Raw genomic sequence first — 19,212 nt, forward strand, 5'->3', positions numbered from 1 at the left:
GTTTATCAATATGGGGATTATCGATACGAAATCTCAGCCTATTTGAAGAAGCCCTCAAGAATCACCCCCAAAACAACCTTGCAGGCTGGAGATTAAAAATACTCCAATCAAGTCAAAACTCGACATTTGCTTATTTCTCAATACGAAGATTGTTGGCACAAAATTTTAACTTGTTCGCAAAGACCCTTAAAAACTACCCCCAGACAGACTTGCAGACTGGGGGTAAAAAATACTTCAATCAAGTCAAAACTCGAGATTTGCTTATTTCTCAATACGAAGATTGTTGATGCAAATTTTCAACCCGTTTGGAGAAACCGTTAAAAGCTACCCCCTAAACAACCTTGAAGACTGGGCCTTAAAAATATTATTACCAAATCGAAACTTGGTGTTTAGTTTTTATCTATACGAGAAGTGATAATGCAAAAAAACCAGTCTTTTTTAAGCTGCTCTTAACAAGTACCCCAAAGCAATCTTTCATACGGAAGCTTAAAAATACTCCAATTGAGTCGAAAGTTACCACTTGCTGAGTTCTTTACACAAAAAAATTATCATGTCAAATTTTAGTCACCTTGAAGCAACTTATAAAAATGATTGATAGTTGACATTCATTTAAAGTACAAGTAGCAGAAAAATTTCAGACACACATAAAGAGACAGTACATTATGTCTAAAGTAGGTGCGCACCATAGAGGTAGAATGAGAGGAGGGAAGATTGATTGAAAAAATGCCTGGTACCGCTCTTTCTACTAGGGTCATAAATGGCTCTTCCAGGTCCTCTGAGAAACTGGTTGTTCCAGTGGCATGCTCGAAAGCGTTTGCGGGATACTAGGCATAAAACAAAAATAATTTCATAAGAAAGCATATAAAAGCAGCAGCAGCAAATTTACTTGAGTTTTTAATTGGTTAAGATTCGTTGCTACGGTCGTTGTGTTATCTCCACCTTTGCGCAAACCGAGCTAATTCCTACAATAATTAATCACCTAATGATCTTAATATACATTGTTAATTATGAAAAATATTGTTTTGTTACCTTTTATAACTGTATTTTAATGTACATACACTGACCGGCAAAAAACCTGCCACACTGTAAAATTTCGCGAAACCAAACTTTAGAAATTGTTAATTTAACTAGTGATCGTTGTTTTATTAAAGAACCATTCACTGTTGACACATGGTGTATAAATTAGCAACAAAAAAGAAGACAAATAAACGCAGAATTAAATTTAATTTAACAAAATAACAGAAACAGAGCGACAATTTGGGAGACGTCTGTAAGAGTTAACGGCATAATTTTCGCGTGAAAACGTTTATTAACTGCCAAACTTATAATCAAATAATGAAAAACACTGTTTACAACAACAGCCTCCTTTATTATTTTAATTAAGAAAATATCCTAGTTGGTCTGTTTCTGTTATTTTGTTAAATTAAATTAAATTTTGGGTTTATTTGTCTTCTTTTTTTTTGTTAATTTGTACATCATGTGTCAACAGTTTATAAATAAGGTATGTAGTGCCATTAAAATCATGTATATTTTCAAATTCTATATTTTTTTTCTCGAATTTTCATATCTATATCGTTATTTCCATCTAAGAATTTAATTTATCAATACAACTAAAATTTCCCTAAATACATGCACTCAACTAGATTAGTCTTAACTGTCGTCGTCTTTACTTTTACTAAGATTTTCCAATTCTATGTCACTTTTACCGCTAGTACGTAAAAGAGTTTTGAGAAAAATTTACATATACTCCTATCTTTTTTTGAACTTAAAATGCAATCGAATCAAGTTACATTTGCAACAGCGCAATTATTATTTCCCATGTTATACAATTTATGTCATAGATTTATGTCAATTAACGCTTAAACAATGTCATACAAAATAGAGTTGCAAAGAGCCATATACCAGTTAGTTACCCAAGTATCTAAAAGTGAAATTGTGAATATATTTTGGACCAAATATATTACACGCGCAACTATATACAGAACAATTAAAGACTGCGAGGTAGCAATACCACAATAAGTTTAGAAAGATTAAGAAGAAAGACAAGAGCCTGGAACATCAACAAGAAGATTGGCTCGATTGTTTAGAGTTCCTATATAATAGTTTCTAGAGAAATAGGCAAAAACAACTTAAAATACAGCAAAAGAGCTATATGTTCAAAACATACAGCATCGCAGTTAGAGAGAATTCTTAGATGTTGCCGGCTATTGAGAATTCATCATTTTCTGGACAATCGTGTGGTTGTGCTAGGCGATGAAAAATATTTGACATTTGCCCATTCAGAGATGGAAGGTAACGATGGATTTTATATAAACAATATAGAAGAAATTAAAAGTAAAATTTAAGTCGAAGGCAAAATTTGAAGATAAAATTTTGGTTTGATGGGCTATATCTCCGGCCGGCGTTTCAGCACAATTCATTGGCCGTACTAAAGGTGACGCGGTCAATACATAACAATATATAGGAACACCATAATAACGACGATGTAATATTTTGGCTAAATTTAGCAAGTTGCCATTATACTAGAACGTCCAGGGATTGGTTAGAAAGCAATAATATAAGTTTTGTACCTAAGAAAAGGTAATCCCCCCATAGTGCCCCCAGTGCGAACAATCGAAAACAAAATTTGGGGAATACTAAGTAGAAAGGTTTACAACAACGGCTGGGAAGCCAATTTAGAAGAACAATTAAAAAGAACAATTTACCAGACAGTTAGAGAAATGGACGTGGACACCATCCAAAGGCTGTAAGACCTACATATGAAGACAATTTTGCGTCGTATTGAATATAACGAATCTTTATTTGTTTTCCCATTAATAATAATTAATTAAGAAATTAGCATATTTCTGGGTTCTTTTTGAAATTCAAATAAAATTAAGTTTGAGCTTCCTATTATTAATTTAAATTTTTTCTCAAAACGTTTTTTTTTACGTTAGGTTTCTCGGAAATTAAAAATGTCTCTAATTTTCTTTAAAATATCTTTAAGATTTTGCCTCCTCTGAATTTTAAATTTTCTCTTTTGGACACCACTAACTTTGTATTTTTTGACTGATGATGAAAGTTTAATTATATCTCAAAGAACTCAAAACCAGCATATAGTATGTACTGAATGAACCAAGTTAACAGCAAAAATGACGTGTAAAAACGCACAAAAAATGAGAGATTGGACGAAAAAATGCCCAACTTATGCATTCTTACATAGTAGCAACAATTATCTAACAGCGATAAACATGAACTCAAATTATCACAATTCACGTATCTGTAACAAATACTCCTATATGTATTCGTAATTTATATATTTTTTAAATTTAAATATAAATTAATTAATAATTAACAATAAAATAATAAAAAAATAAATTAATGTCAAATTTTGACTTGATTAGAGTATTTTTAAGCCCTAGTCTGCAAGGTTGTTTTAGGGGTAGTTTTTAACGGTTTCTCCGAACAGGTTGAAATTTTGTATTAACAATCTTCGTATTGAGAAATAAGCAAATATCGAGTTTTAACTAGATTGGAGCATTTTTAACCCCCAGTCTGCAAGGTTGTTTTAGGGGTGATTTTTGAGGGTTTCTCCGAATGGGCTGAAATTTTGCATCAATAATCCTCGTATTGAAAAACTAGGGATTGTCAAAGTTTAACTTGATCCGAGTATTTTTAAGCCCCAGTCTGCAAGGTTGTTTTGGGGGTAGTTTTTAACGGTTTCTCCGAACGGGTTGAAATTTTGTGTCAATAATCTTCGTATTGAGAAATAAGCAAATATCGAGTTTTGATTTGATTGAAGCAGTTTTTACCCCCAGTCTGCAAGGTTGTTTTGGGGATGATTTTTGAGGGTTTCTCCGAATGGGGTGAAATTTTGCATCAATAATCCTCGTATTGAAAAACTAGCGAATGTCAAATTTTGAATTGATTGGAGTATTTTTAAGCCCTAGTCTGCAAGGTTGTTTTAGGGGTAGTTTGTAACGGTTTCTCCGAACGGGTTGAAATTTTGTATTAACAATCTTCGTATTAAGAAATAAGCAAATATGGAGTTTTAACTTGATTGGAGCATTTTTAACCCCCAGTCTGCAAGATAAACTGTGGTCTGCAAATTAGAAACGCCTCAACATAACCTCATAAAATATTTTGTGTAATATGAGTATTTATTGTGTTTAAATTGTCCTACAATAATCATTATACTGGATAAAATAATTCAATTTGAGTTGTTCAGTGATTACTGACTGAAGTAGCCCGAGTAAATCCCTAGTTTGCCCCTCCAGGACGTGTCATGATACTGCCGATGGAGGTGTTGAGGACGACGAACTGCTCGAAGGGTTTCATTTGTTGCACCCAGCACCAATAAATGAATCAATTAGTGTATTTATTGCGTTTAATTTGTCCTACAATAGTCATCACACTGGATAAAATAATTCAATTTGAATTGTTCAGTGATTTCTGAGTAAGAATCGTGGAATAATTTCTAAATTCACTTTGACATTTCGATTTTCCATGGCTAATCTAAAGACGCGATCGTTGAACTGAGACGGAACGTTTCGCGACAAATCGGACCGAGCGCTAATTTAAAAATACGATTTTTAAAGCCTTTTTACAGTGAATGGGCGCAATGCAACGATTTGAAAAAATACTGGCCGATACCTTTACCTCCACAAATGCATCACTCAATAATAGCTTTAAAGATATTTTAAAATAAAAACTAATTAATGTTTGAAAATTTTTAAAGCAACGTTAGTTTTTTCAAAATTTTGAAAAGAACTCCTTTTTTGATTTCATAACAAAATGTTAAAAGTTACACACTCTAATGTGCATGTACAACGGACTGTGCTTCAAAGGCGAGGAATGGATAATCTAATAGAAAACAAATAAATAATCGAATTAAATTGTGTATAATTAACAATCATAATACACTCCCCACAAAAATTATTGCACCACCTCCAATTCTAGTGAACCGGAATATATGCAGCTACCATATTCATATTAGGGATAAATGCAAGACAAGCGAAATAATGACAATATTTAATGTGGTATCGACCGATATGTTTCTTCTTTTGAGGATGGTGCGATAATTTTTGTGGGAAGTATATTATCTCGGGTTCTCCACGGCTCTGTTTTGAGGCCCACATTATCTATTCGTTAATAATTATTTTATAAAGACAGTATTTATTTACTATGAGAATGCGAAACGACATTCCGCTACCCCGTCAGATCATGGTTGGTGAAAAACTTCCTATAAGTGAAGGAAAACTAGGCACCGAAGGGATCTGTAATCCGCACTTAGTTTAAGTGACTGTGTGTAGATGTGAAGTAGTACCGATCGTGAGTATTGGAAAATACTGCAGGGGCGGAGGATTGCAACAGCTGTCAGCTTTCCAATGTTCCCATTTGACTAAAACCTGTACACGTTTACGTTTAATGGTAGTGGGAGACGAGGTGGAAGCAGTCAATAAGTGTAAATTTTTAATATATTCAAGTGTTTAAACAATGGAGGGAGAGCGTTAAGTTTTGATACTGCCTCGATTAGGCACTTGGTTGTTGGTCGGAAAAGGGAAGATGGTAGTGGAAGCCCTAGGTAGAGTATAGAGTAGAAAGTAATTAATAAGTAATTTAGTTTGAGAAAATGACAATGTAGCTGTTAAAATGTGTCGATAGTATGACGAAATTTTCGGTGTCGTGGGAATGAATATTAGTGTGTTCGTTTTAATCTTTACGGCTCCGGATTTATTACGTTCAAATTGATTAGTGAATACAAAAATGATCATAATTATGCCACATTATACAAATAAACATCTTTTACTCAAGATTAATTTTGAATTAAAAAAAAACAGTACGGTTGCTAAAAAGGATTATATAACTGAAGGGTTTTTACAGTCTTTTAATGTAACGTCGTTTTAGCTTGTTGCATTGTCATATCTGGTATTACCTTAATCTTGATTTTCATATTTTTACTTTTGACAATAGATCATACATCAACGATTTTATTAAGTCAGTAGTCATTAATCGTTATTGTATAATATTTTTTCATAATATTTTTTGAGTTTAAGTAAGTGGTTCTAGCCTCAGAATTTTACACCATCAAGTGCTGAGGTGCACATAAATTAATGTACCCAATATCAATAATGAAACGTAAATGGCCTAGGGCAGAAACCGCACGCACTGTTATGATGCATGACTAATTATAAGGGATAAATGCTGCTGTTGCAACTATAAACTTTAATATGTTAGCGCCTAGGGTGGTGTTTATCTAATGCTAAAATAAATGTGGTCTCCTAGAATTTATGCTTGCTTATTTGAAGTTGATATTTCTATGCACTCGGTTAATTTTCGAATAAGTTAGGGTGGAAATTGTCAGAGTTTCTTACTTTACCTGTATGGTTTGAAAAAGAGATGCTATACAGGGATGATTCAATGTCGACAAAATCCGGGCTTCTCTGTGTAAGTTTTTTACGACATATTTCTCTTTGATATCCTTAATATCAATTATCTTCACTGCGACCTGAAACAATAAAACGATTAAAGCTGAAATAGTTATTTAAGTATTTAGGATTTAGAAAGAATACTTTTGCAAACATATCTTAATTATTCAATTTGAAGTATTAAATTATTTTTAAGGAATGTTTTTAAATAATTCGATGTATACGATGATTTGATTTGATTTGATTCGAAACGAATATAAATAAACAACTTACTCTCTATTGATTTTCCAAAAATTTTATATGTAGAGCTGAGCGTTAGGTCGAAACGGTGTCAGCTGATTGCAGGCCGGTGGTAAATTTGCCAGTGATTAGAAATAAAAAAAAATTAAAAAAAATGTTATTGTCTATGGAGTAAAACATAAAGAAGAGTGAAAATATAGATTTAAAAACGCAAGCAGTTGATGTTCAATCACAAAACATTATTAAGAAAATGTCACTTGAAATATATAGACAATTACGTTAAAGAAAATATTGTTGTCTTATCCTATTGAAGAGACTTAATAAAAAGACCTCGCTCCTTCTCTAAAAGAAATTTTAGTTGAAGAAGTTTAATCGTTTAGGGAGAATTTACTAAAGAAGGAATGTTTACTCTTGTATTTCCTACTACAAATGTGAACAGCGGAGAATACATAATCTTTTAGATAATCATTTGCTAGAATTTTGTAATAACCTGAGAAGGAAGAGTGGTTATTTCCGCAGGACAATGTGAAAATTCACACAAGTCAACAATAGGATGGTTGCAGGAACAAAAAGTGCGCACCGAACTCGGTGAAGACTTGGAACGGCAGCAGGTTAATCAATCACGCGAGGTCCTGCACATTATTTAACAAACTTGTAAGTTTATTCTAACGGGGGCTTTACAGCAAATTTTCAAAGCAATAATCGTCAACTGCCGGCCTTGAAGTTTGCAACTCAAGACACGCCTAAGGTCATTTTGACGGCGCTAACTTGATTTTAAATACGAACACGATTAGTGACTAAACCGCCACCTAAGCCACGGATTTAGTTAGTTTCTGAAACTGATTATTGTCAGATTGGCAGTTCGTAAATTTTGTATTTTGATCTCTGTTGGATACGTCTAAAATGCAACATTGTGCATCGCCTTAATTGCGAGATGCGAATGGGGCGGCAGCGAGTAACATATTTGTTTTTCAGGATGAATTATGTGACACCCCATTGTTCGAAATTATGACGAGTTTTTAAAACACTTCTTTGTTATAAATGACAACATCAACAAATGTATAATTAATTCTGTGTGACATGTGTCACCGTAGATCTATATACTGCATATAATAATGTATAAGTGTCCTATCTCTGCCTGAGGATAAAACCAATGTAAAAGAACGCATTCAGAATATCTACGACCCTCTGTTGGGAATTAATATTTAAAAACTTACTCAGTATTATAAAATACTCAATCTCCTCCATCGACGCTATTTCGATGTCCTACATGTTTAAAAATAAATCACTGATATACTACTGACTGAGACGAACTCGTAATAAACTAAACTACCAATTGAAAATGCAAGTTATTTGCTGCCTGTGTTGCTGTTGGCTAATTTACTGCTTAAATTTTCATGCGATAATCTTGAAACAGTTGAACCGTGTAACAAAATCGTCCATCACTTATCCGTTACGAAAGTGATTGGACGATGTTAGTAAACCTTTTAAACTCAACATCTGTTTTATTCTCGACTACCATTACAACGTCTCTAGTGTCACTCGCACGCGACTGCCACTTAAAAATTTAAGGGAAGACTCCACACGTGTTTATTTGGTTTACGAGTAGTAGCAAAATATTAAATGATAATTTTTTAAAATCGTTAACAAAACTTTGTGACAGGATTTGCCATGTTGTTGCGAGATGGATAAATTTCTAGATCGAAGTCTTCGCGAAGGAATTCTTGGAAGCAGCAGCATCGTCAGACGCGCCACCCCTAATTATGTAAAACTTAGCTGATTGGATTATAATTAAGGAAACGTAAGGGCAATAATGGCGATACGATGCGGCAAGGGCACCCAGGCAGGGTAACAGACAAAAAGATTTAACGCAACCAGCTAAGGCTGAACACTAACGAGTTTCCAACAAGAACAGCTTTGAAGTCAATTCGACAATACACCAGCGGTTGGAAAAGCCCCCGGGGAAACGCTGGGACCTGCACTATCGCGGTGGACGAGCTATTTCCGGAAATGATGACAGACCGGCTTTCCCGCTCGCATTCGTACTCTTACTATCGTGGACGCATTGGATTTTCCTGTAACATTTTTGTCACACTAGTCATAATAAAGCCAATTTTGTGTGTTGACAAACATGTTACGCTTGGTTACGTATGAAGTACTTAGAACTAATAAACACTAAATTGTATTAATTTTCATTATTAGCTTACACTTTTTAATAATAATAATAGTAAGTGTTCAACGATGTCTACTTATAGTATTTACGTCTCAATTTAAATTTTTCATAGTACATTTTTTCCTTATAAGGGAAATCTGAACTTTTTGTTACTGTGCTTATTTGATACTTCAGTGGTAATCCAGCTGAAGTATTTCCGGTTTTCAATTTATTAACTCCCAAATTAAATTTTAAATTCAACGACGGTTTACAGATAGCAGGGCTGTATATTCAAATCGCGAGATATATGCTGGGCGCAGTCGAGAAACGAATGAATTACAACGAAATCACTCTCGCCCTAGCTGCATAGATTACAGATTCTAAATTGGTGCCACTACTACGACGAAGGTTGGTTGGTCTTAATGCCGCCACCCCTGAGTTTTTCAGGTCATGTGATACAAACCCGAGAGCGTCGTTATACGCGTAATTATTTTCTAATTAAACGTAATTAAGTTAAAATAATTCAGTCTGTGCGTTGGTGTTGTTTGCTCCTAAACTACCGACGCAAAAAGTCGCAGCTCTTGAATACATTCGTATGTACATTTAAATAAGTAGATCAAAAATTACAGATTCATTACGCAAATTATGAAAATGTACGTGACGAGAAATTGAATTACAAAATATTGTTATATAATTTCGATGTTTTTTCCAAAAATTTGGATGTCTAGGGTGAAAATTCGACACGGATTCACACACGTTTAACCATCTACGTGATGTTTTTAATATACATACAAAATTTGACAACAATCGGTTCGATAGTATCGGAGATTACGTGTCTAATAAAAATACAGACTCCAGACAGAAAGACAGACAGACAGGTGGAAACGGGAGACCATTTTTTTCGTATTTTAGAGGTTATGACACGTCGAGAAAATATGAAAGTGGCAATTCGCCCGAGGGAAAATTTAAAAATTCACATTAAATTGTTTACACATATTACGTGATATTAAAATATCGAACTACTGTCTTTGTTGCAGGTTACAGGCTATTAAGGAATGAGTATTAAGAAGAAAAGCAATATACTCATCTCCAATATAGAATTCTGTGATGTAAAATTTATGCATAAAGCATGTGTAGGTATATATGTGAGTGTTTTTTACGCAAACGTGCCTAAAATGTTAACATACTCGAGGGAAGATTTGAACAGTTTCCTCTAAATCAGCTCTTAGGTTTATTAGTTCATCCTGTTTTATTAAAATTCAACCGCAAACTTTTCAACTTATTTATACCATAGCATACTAGTGAAGGGCCAAGAGAATCGCAAGAAGTTCGCAATGAAGTAATTTAGCCGCTTTGTCGTCGACGTACCGATTGATTTTATTGCTGGAGCATATGAGAACTGACAGAAGCACACTTTTGATAAAAGCGTTTCGGTTGCATTTTTACGAATTGCCGAGGTTCCTGATGAAGTTCTTTATAGGATGGTTGCGGGCTTGAAAGCACTTCCATTGCTGACGACCCCGTTTTATATGTCCACCATAAAAATTATCAATCTCCACTGAAACAGTGAAGCAGTCGCTATCACAAACATAAAACCCTGATGTGGTTTTATTGCCGACCGCCCCCGATTGGCGGCGCATCTAATCGAAATTAGTCACCCGCCACCTGGGGCATCGATGTTCATCGCCTTTCCAGTGATAAAGAATCGAATGACTCACCATCAAATAAGGCAGAAATCAATTTATTGGCAGCAGTAAATTACGAGAAGCATTCAACTAAATTTTAAAATAAATGTTTGCACTTTATTGTGGTCATTTGCTTTAATAGCACGATCAATGGGTAGAGTATCTTTAAATTTTAAATAGGCAGGAGTGTGCTTAAAATTGATTTAATACTATTCTATCGAGCTGATAAATTAAATCAAATATTAAAAAGTGAAACAGTTAGGTCAAATGAATTTATAATAGGAGTAGTATATTGCGTAATAAGACGCACGAATGGAAAAAGTTGCGTACGAGTCGCCATGCGAGTACGTATTTTCATGTGTGCGTAATTGTTTTACAACTCGAGTTATGTACTATACTTTTTCTACGTTCACAGACAAAGAAAAATCTATTTATTTCATCAGATTTTATTGATAAACATTAACATTTTAAGTTGTAATTGTTTATTATCACTGTGCAATTGTAAAACACAAGAAAACACAAAAAAAAATCGTTTTGCTACTGCTTGTTCTTGTAAGGGAACTAGGGGCTTGTTGTAACAGGGGTAAGTTGTAACACTAAAGTTTTACCCGGAATTTAAACTCTTTAACGTCAGGTTTTTTACTGAATTTAATTCTTGCACCATAAGACGTCATGTCATCACAACCACTGTTCCTCCAGCCAGCACAGTGAGTGGATGTGTGCACGTGTTTCGTTTTGACCACGTAATGTAAAATATTTCTTTAGTAAAATTTGATTTTTCGTATCTGTTATTAATTAATTTTAAACTTTTAGTTTTGCATGTAGTTCAAAAATTACTCAGCTTTGATATTCCTTACACATTTTGACGCTAAGCGACGACATAATTTTGTCGAAATGTAATTAAATGTAGAAAATTGTGCTACGGGGCATGTTGTAACAATGTCTGAGAGGCAAGTTGTAACATGTTACAACTTATCCCAAATTCACTTCTACAAATCTCGTACCTAGCATACGAAAAGCGAGCGAAAATTTTGACCTATGCCATATATCACTTTCCAGATATATTAAGAAAAAAGAAAACAAAACTCAAATCTTTAATGTTGACTCTTTTTCTAAAAGTTTATTTCAGTTTTACTGATAAATATTGTATATAATGAAGTGTTGTGTTGATTTTTGAAAAATAAAGTCTAAATATGTATCAACATCAGCTTTATCTTTACTGTTGCCACCTGCCTCATGGCTGTTACAACTAGCCCCAAACGCGGGGCAAGTTGTAACAGTGCACTTTTTTTAAGAAAATGCCTGGTATGAAGTGAATATGAACAATTTTGACCTTTTGCCTGTGCAGTCCAGTAGGGGAATAGTTAGACTACCGACAGATACTTTTATAATGGTCAAACAGCTAATAGATACCAAATTATATTCATTTTCCTAAAAACTGTTACAACAAGCCCCTGGTTCCCCTACTGTTAATACCACTCAATAAAAAATCTGTAGACTGTGGTTTCGACCTTTTTAGGTCTCATCAGTACAGGATATTTCAACGGTTGACTATCATATCGGTGTATGATAGGTGTCTAGGAGAGCTTTTACCCGGAATCTAGCTGTTTCTGCCCATATGTTGGTCCAGTTATTATTATTTAAATAATTTTCGAATGATAGAAAACCACTGGAATGTGCTGTACCAATGAGACCTGCGGATGTCGAAACTTGCGGTCTACATATTTTTAGAGTTATCTAATCTTTAGCGGTATCTATAAACCAATTATTATAAGTATAGTTGCTTTCAAAATAAGAGAGTAAAACTATCTGGAAAACTGACTTGACTTTTAGGATATCATAATGGGGCCATAAGTTTAATCCATTATACCTGGTACAAGCTGTCAATCATTCCTATTGGTTCACTTACCGCTTAGGGCTGGAAAACCCTAAAAGGCAAGTCAGTTTTCCAGGTAGTTTTACTGTCTTATTTTGAAAGCAGCTATAACATAGTAAATACCTCGAGGTGACACTTCTTTCAATAATATCAAATAAGTATTTCATTAATAGTACTATTTTGTTATTTTCGTAGATTAGTACTAGTTCACTCTTTGTATTTTTAACATTAGTAATTATTTTTGTTAGAAAACAAAAATTTTCCAACTTATTCTTAAAATCCAGTTTAAGTTTAACGTTTGCGACGTGTGAGCTTTTTGGTCATGGCAAAGTAGAACAGTGGCGGGTTTTTCTAATGTTCATACTCGAAATACTTCTTTAAAGCTAAACGAATAAAATAAACTGTAAAAGTTTCTGGCGTTCACGGTGGAATTAAATGTCATCACTCCAGGAAGTGCTACAAATTTACAACTGCAGTCAACAAGTTCCTGTCTCTGTAAATATAGTATGAGTGTGATCGACTTTTTGTCAAACTTGTTCGCAAGTCAACAAATGCAAACTCCTTGAGGTAGCCGCGTGACACAACAGCTATAATTATAATTCTAATTAGTACCTTCAAGGCAACATCGGTTCTAGCAAACACTGATTTAGGCCATAATTTGGCCGCGCCTGCTATAAATGAACACGCACACACGCGCTACAGCTTGCCAGGGCTGTGCTTTGCAGTGAGCTTTGGGGAGATGCGAATGACACGACCTTTGCGGCTGCTCTTTCTATTTCGGTTCTCATTACAGGGAGTAATGTGGGGTTAAATACCAAACTAGGGCAACGCAAGAAATTATGAAAACCAACACCCGCGTCTTGTTTACCCACCATGACGTTAATACGATGAGGTTATTGCGCGTTTGCACGGCTAATTGATTTTTCTTTCTGTTCAAGAATGCAGATATTATGCAAATGCAAGCTCGAGCAAAAGCTTAACGACTGCTAATATATTTGCTTCCAGAAATGTTGCCAATTTTGACGTACACAACAGCCGTGACACAGCGACGGTCTCTTTATTACAGTACATTTGTGTTCATTAAGTTCACAGTTTTTAGTTCACCATGATTCTTAAAGAAAGTATTAAATATCTTCTTGTTACTGATATAGTTGTTCTAAAAAATAGGTTTCTTTGCTTAAGGCTTTGAACGTTTCATATTATATTTAGCAGTGTAACGATTAATTCTCAATCACTACAACTTTGTGGAAAACATTTATTACTTACTATTACACATTTATTTATTCATTCAAATTTATCATAGTTTAGATACACCTGCCAGTAAACAACCGTAAGTAAAAACAACATGATATTTTATATGGAATTTTCGTTTCATAAACCCACAAACATTGTGACTAGGTACCATCAGAAAAAGTTCTCAACAAACGTTAATCTTGGAATCTGTCTCATGTTTACTGCTAAGCTTGAAACTATTTGTTTCTCTGTGATGCTCGTATATATAAATATACAGGGTCGCTAAAAAGTATGGAAGCAGTTGAATATCGCAAGAACTATTTGTTGATCCTTTTTGAAATTTGGGCTGTCCCTAGAGATACTCAAGTTCTATTTTCTGTAATTTTTTCAAATTTTATACTTCTTTGTTTTTGAGATGTTGGACTAACTATTACCAATAGTAGTCAAATGTTTCATTTTTAAATAGTGCATTTTTTTCTGAATTCAGAAATGTAACGTGTGCATTTTTTTTTATTTTTTTAGCATGGTAAAATAAATTGTCAAAATAAACAGATAACAGATTGATTTAAACGCTGTTTCCAAATAATTTACAAAATATTCTATAAATAAAAATACTCCGATTTTAAATAGTGAATACATTGTTATAAGAGCTTTTTGAAAAATTTAAATAAAAAGTTACAGAATTGAAAAAAGATCAAATTAACATTTAAAAACAATAATTTTACAACAAATGTTCGAAATGTTCTTCATTTACTTCCACGTAATAGTAAATACGGTGCACAAAGTTTTCAAATGAATCTATTAGAATATTAGGAGGAATATCAGCAATCGCATTTAAAATTCTTTCTTGGAGTTCTTCGAAGCTTTGTGGTCTACTAATATAAACTCGATTTTTTACATAGCCCCACAGAAAAATGTCAAGTGAGGTTAAATCGGGTGACCTAGCTGGCCACTCACCTGCTCCCGTTCGTCCTATGCAGGAAAAGTTTTATTCAAGTAATGCCGTACTTGACGTTCGAAATGAGGTGGTGCTGCAGGTAAATTTGGATTTTCAAGGGAAATATTTATCAAAGTCGAAGAATAATACTTTGTTGCAAAAGTTAGAGGTATTTATCAGATGTTAAATTTCTATTAATGCAGAAGGGGTCTACAATGTGGCGATAAATAATGCCACAATAAACATTAATTTTTTGGGCCTACGAGGGTAATTTGATAAGTTCTTAGCCAACCATAGAAGAAAAAACAATTTGAAAATCAAAATATTGTTTTATTCAACGTAGCCCCTTTCAAAGCTATACACTTGTTTCAGCGATCCTGCAACTTTCCTAATCCTCTTAAAAAAATGATTCTTCCTGCTCTTCAAACCAAGTCTCCGTAGGCTCTATTATCTCGTTTTTTGAAGAAAATGTATGGCCTTTTAAGTTTTTTTTTTAATTGAGGAAACAGATAATAATCCGAGAGAGCTAGGTCCGGAGAATAAGGAGGGTGGTTAAGTGTTTTGAAGTCCTGCAAAAACAGAACCCCTTTGGAAAATTTGTTGCCTCTCGTTTCCACACTTTTTTCGCCCACTACCCCACGCGAATCCCAAAAGACTGAAGCGAGTACTTTTCCGGCTGATTTTTGCACCCCAAAACTTCTTGGGTTTTGGAGAATCAGAATGTCACACAAAGAGCGCGAAGTTTCAACTCTTGCTTTTTTACAGTGGCGTAAGAAGGATAAACTTCACCAAATGTTTCAGACATAAATGTTATCGTAAATTTCTTTACTCGTTAACCTCTTTAAACACAGGTACGTAATAATCTATCTATATTCAATTTTACTGATTTCCACATTTTCATTAGACATGACTTTTTTAAAATTCTCGTGCACAGCAATGCTTGAATTTTTCGAAGTCAAATTTGTGTGACATTTCCAATAAGTTTCTGTTTGTTACCATGGTAATAAAAATTAGTTTCATACAGTGGAAAGTACTTAGGCTAACAATATATCAAACTACCCTCGTATTGTAGGAACCTCCTCCATCCAGTGTGGATTTGTATTGGGTCAGTATCTACAGTTATGGAGATTAATATGTCCATTTAAACAAAAAATAGACTCATCAGAAAATAATAATTGATTTATGAAGTTGTCATTCTGATCTAATCTGTCTCTTATTATTTCGCAAAATTCGATTCTGCGGTCAAAGTCATCCTCACTCAATTCTTGTAATAGTCTTGTAATAGAAGATTCTTTTCTGAATTCTAGTAAAAAATTGACGATTTGAGTAGTGGTGCTATTTAAAAAAATCAAGTTAGTCTTGCATCTTAAAAAAAATTGGTCTAAAGAGTTTAGACAGTACTTCCCTCGCTGTCGGAAACTTGACGACTGCATGCCTATTGTGTTTTTTTTTCTCATTACATTTTTGTAGTGGGAATTTAAAAAAAAAATATGATGACGTCATCAACATTTTTGCAAGGACACGTATATTAGTTGGGATAGATGTAGTGTAATACTAAGAATAAAATTATTGTATTCCCAAATTTTCGGGAAAATGAATTGGGTCGTTTTGAATATTGATTTCTTATAATCAATAAAATAACGAAACAATTTACTCACGTATACGGCGCCGGTGTGTAATATCTAGAGAGCGGATTTCTGTCGGGCTAGGCAAGGCCAAACTCGGTACGGCTCGTACGGGATGCGAATTCATTGCGGTTGCGGACTGCACTTCGTTTATTTGAGATTAGAATAACGCTGTTTCGTTGCACTCTGCTGTTAATTCCCGTTCTCATTTACTTAGCCGTTTGATTAATAAATCGTTAATTATATTTATGGAATTAGTACTGATTAAATTCAGTGATTATCTATCACCCGCTACTGAGTCCCGGCGATCCAGCGCGTCCCCACCTATAATCGTGACGTAGCCCGACAAAAATCCGCTGTCTAGTAATATGAAAGGCAACTGAAAATCGTTTATGTATAAACATTCTTAATTTAAGATGACAAGCGTAACAGCATACGTGAGAGTCAAACAGAGAAACTGTAAACAAAACGACCATCGGTTTTATTGCTTCGACTTCCGCTTATTATATAAAACATTGGGTTTTATTTTAATTCTTGACGGTGAAATTCACAATTGGTTGATTATAAACATGTCTATTTCACATTCGCGGAACCAAGTGAGCGCATAAAACAAATGCAGGTCTGTAATGTTAAAGTCGATGTAAATAAGCGTGCTACCCTTATGTTTCAACCGAGTTTTTCCTTTAACAAATTTTGTGTCTACCAAATTGGGTTGGTTGGGGTGTAATACTAATAATAAGTGTTGCCTTTAATTTAATCAATAAAATAAATTGACTTCATTAATTTTTTGAACCACCTCTAAAACATATGAATGGAATGATAAATCACAAGTACAAACTCATCATATTTTTTGTATTTTAGATAGGATTTATTCAGCAAAATTTAAGGGTGACGTCATCAATTTTTTTAGGAGGGATGAACAAATACATTTTGAACAAAAGTTTACCATGCTTATAATAACTTTAAAATATTCCCAAGATTTCAAAGCATTCGGTTTTGTAATTCCTGATTAAATCGATAAAATAAATTCACGCCTTCATTAATTTTTTTGAGTCACCCTGCATATGCAAATCCAAAAATATGAATGGAATGATAAATCACAAGTACAGACTCATCATATTTTGTACATTTTAGATACGATTTATTCGGCAAACTTTTGAGCTGACGTCATCAGTTTTTTGTAGAAGATAACCAAATATATTTTGACTAAAAATTTATTATGCTCTTTATAACCTTAAAACATCTGCAAGATTTCAAAGCATTCGGTTTTGTAGTTCCTGATTAAATCAATAAAATAAATTTACGCATTCATTAATTTTTTTGAGTCACCCTGTATATGCAAATCGAAAAAATTTGAATGGAATGATAAATCACAAGAAGAGACTCACCATATTTTGTACATTTTAGATAGGATTTATTCAGCAAAATTTTGTGGTGACGTCATAAATTTTTTAGGGGGGACGACCAAATACATTTTGATCAAAAATTTACCATGCTTATGATAATTTTAAAATATCTTCAAGATTTCGAAGCATTCGGTTTTGTAGTTCCTGAGTAAATCAGTAAAATAAATTTACGCTTTCATTTATTTTCTTGAATTACCCTGTATATGCAAATCCAAAAAATATGAATGGAGTGATAGATCACAAGTACAGACTGATCATATTTTGTACATTTTAGATATGATTTATTCGGCAAATTTTCGAGCTGACGTCATCAAGTTTTTGGAGGGGATAAGCAAATATATTTTGACTAAACATTTATTATGCTCTTTATAACCTTAAAACATCTGCAAGATGTCAGAGCATTCCGTTTTGTAGTTCCTGATTAAATCAATAAAATATATTTACGCATTCATTAATTTTTTTGAGTCACTCTGTATATGCAAATCCAAAAAATATGAATGGAGTGATAAATGACAAGTACAGACTCATCATATTTTGTACATTTTAGATATGATTTATTCGGCAAACTTTCGAGCTGACGTCATCAAGTTTTTGGAGGGGATAAGCAAATATATTTTGACTAAACATTTATTATGCTCTTTATGACTTTAAAACATCTGCAAGATTTCAGAGCATTCGGTTTTGTAGTTCCTGATTAAATCAATAAAATATATTTACGCATTCATTAATTTTTTTGAGTCACCCTGTATATGCAAATCCAAAAAATATGAATGGAGTGATAAATCACAAGTACAGACTCATCATATTTTTACAGTTTAGATAGGATTTATTCGGCAAACTTTCGAGCTGACGTCATCAATTTTTTGGAGGGGATAAGCAAATATATTTTGACTAAACATTTATTATGCTCTTTATAACCTTAAAACATCTGCAAGATTTCAGAGCATTCGGTTTTGTAGTTTCTGAGTAAATCAGTAAAATAAATTTACGCATTCATTAATTTTTTTGAGTCACCCTGTATATGCAAATCCAAAAAATATGAATGGAGTGATAGATCACAAGTACAGACTCATCATATTTTGTACATTTTAGATGTGATTTATTCCACAAACTTTTGAGCTGACGTCATCAAGTTTTTAGAGGGGATAAGCAAATATTTTTTGACTAAAGATTTATGATGCTCTTTATAGCCTTAAAACATCTGCAACATTTCAAAGCATTCTGGTTAGCAGATTAAAAATTAAATTTCAAAATGTTGTTTTATAATTTTGATTTTTTTTCCAAAAATCTGGACGTTTCGGGTGAAAAGTCGATTCAGAGTTGTAAACTACATGTGTAGGACTATGTTATTTTATACAATTGAAAACCCATTTACTATGTACAATTTTGAAGTGACGTCATCGCATTAGTGGTGGGGATGATTAGACAAATTTTGGTTAGCGTTTTACCATCTACATGATATTCTTAATATAAGTACAAAATTTCACAACAATCGGTCGAGTACTTTCGGAGATTATCTGTCTAATAAAAATCCGGGACGGCAGACGGACAGACGGACAGACGGACGGACAGACGGACGGACAGACGGACAGACGGACAGACAGACGGAAATGGGAGACCTATTTCTTCGTCTTCTAGGGGTCATGAAAGA

The 19,212-nt window shown here is 33.7% G+C and overlaps 1 protein-coding gene across 5 annotated transcripts in view; it reads right to left on the bottom strand.

The window, feature by feature from the left end:
* Positions 1-19,212, bottom strand: part of LOC135124645 (uncharacterized) — a 231,819-nt gene that overhangs the window by 46,400 nt on the left and 166,207 nt on the right. For all 5 annotated transcript variants that reach the window (XR_010279817.1, XM_064049871.1, XM_064049868.1 and 2 more), the window contains exon 2: positions 6,359-6,487. Coding sequence is in view for 4 of the 5 variants with exons in the window: in XM_064049871.1 (XP_063905941.1) it covers positions 6,359-6,487 (129 nt within the window). In the remaining variant the exon portion in view is untranslated. The remainder of the gene's footprint in view (positions 1-6,358; positions 6,488-19,212) is intronic.

Source organism: Zophobas morio, unplaced genomic scaffold (genome assembly GCF_036711695.1).
Source record: "Zophobas morio isolate AGI-343-1 ecotype UQ-CSIRO unplaced genomic scaffold, CSIRO_AGI_Zmor_V1 ptg000007l, whole genome shotgun sequence".
Taxonomy (NCBI): Eukaryota; Metazoa; Arthropoda; class Insecta; order Coleoptera; family Tenebrionidae; genus Zophobas; species Zophobas morio.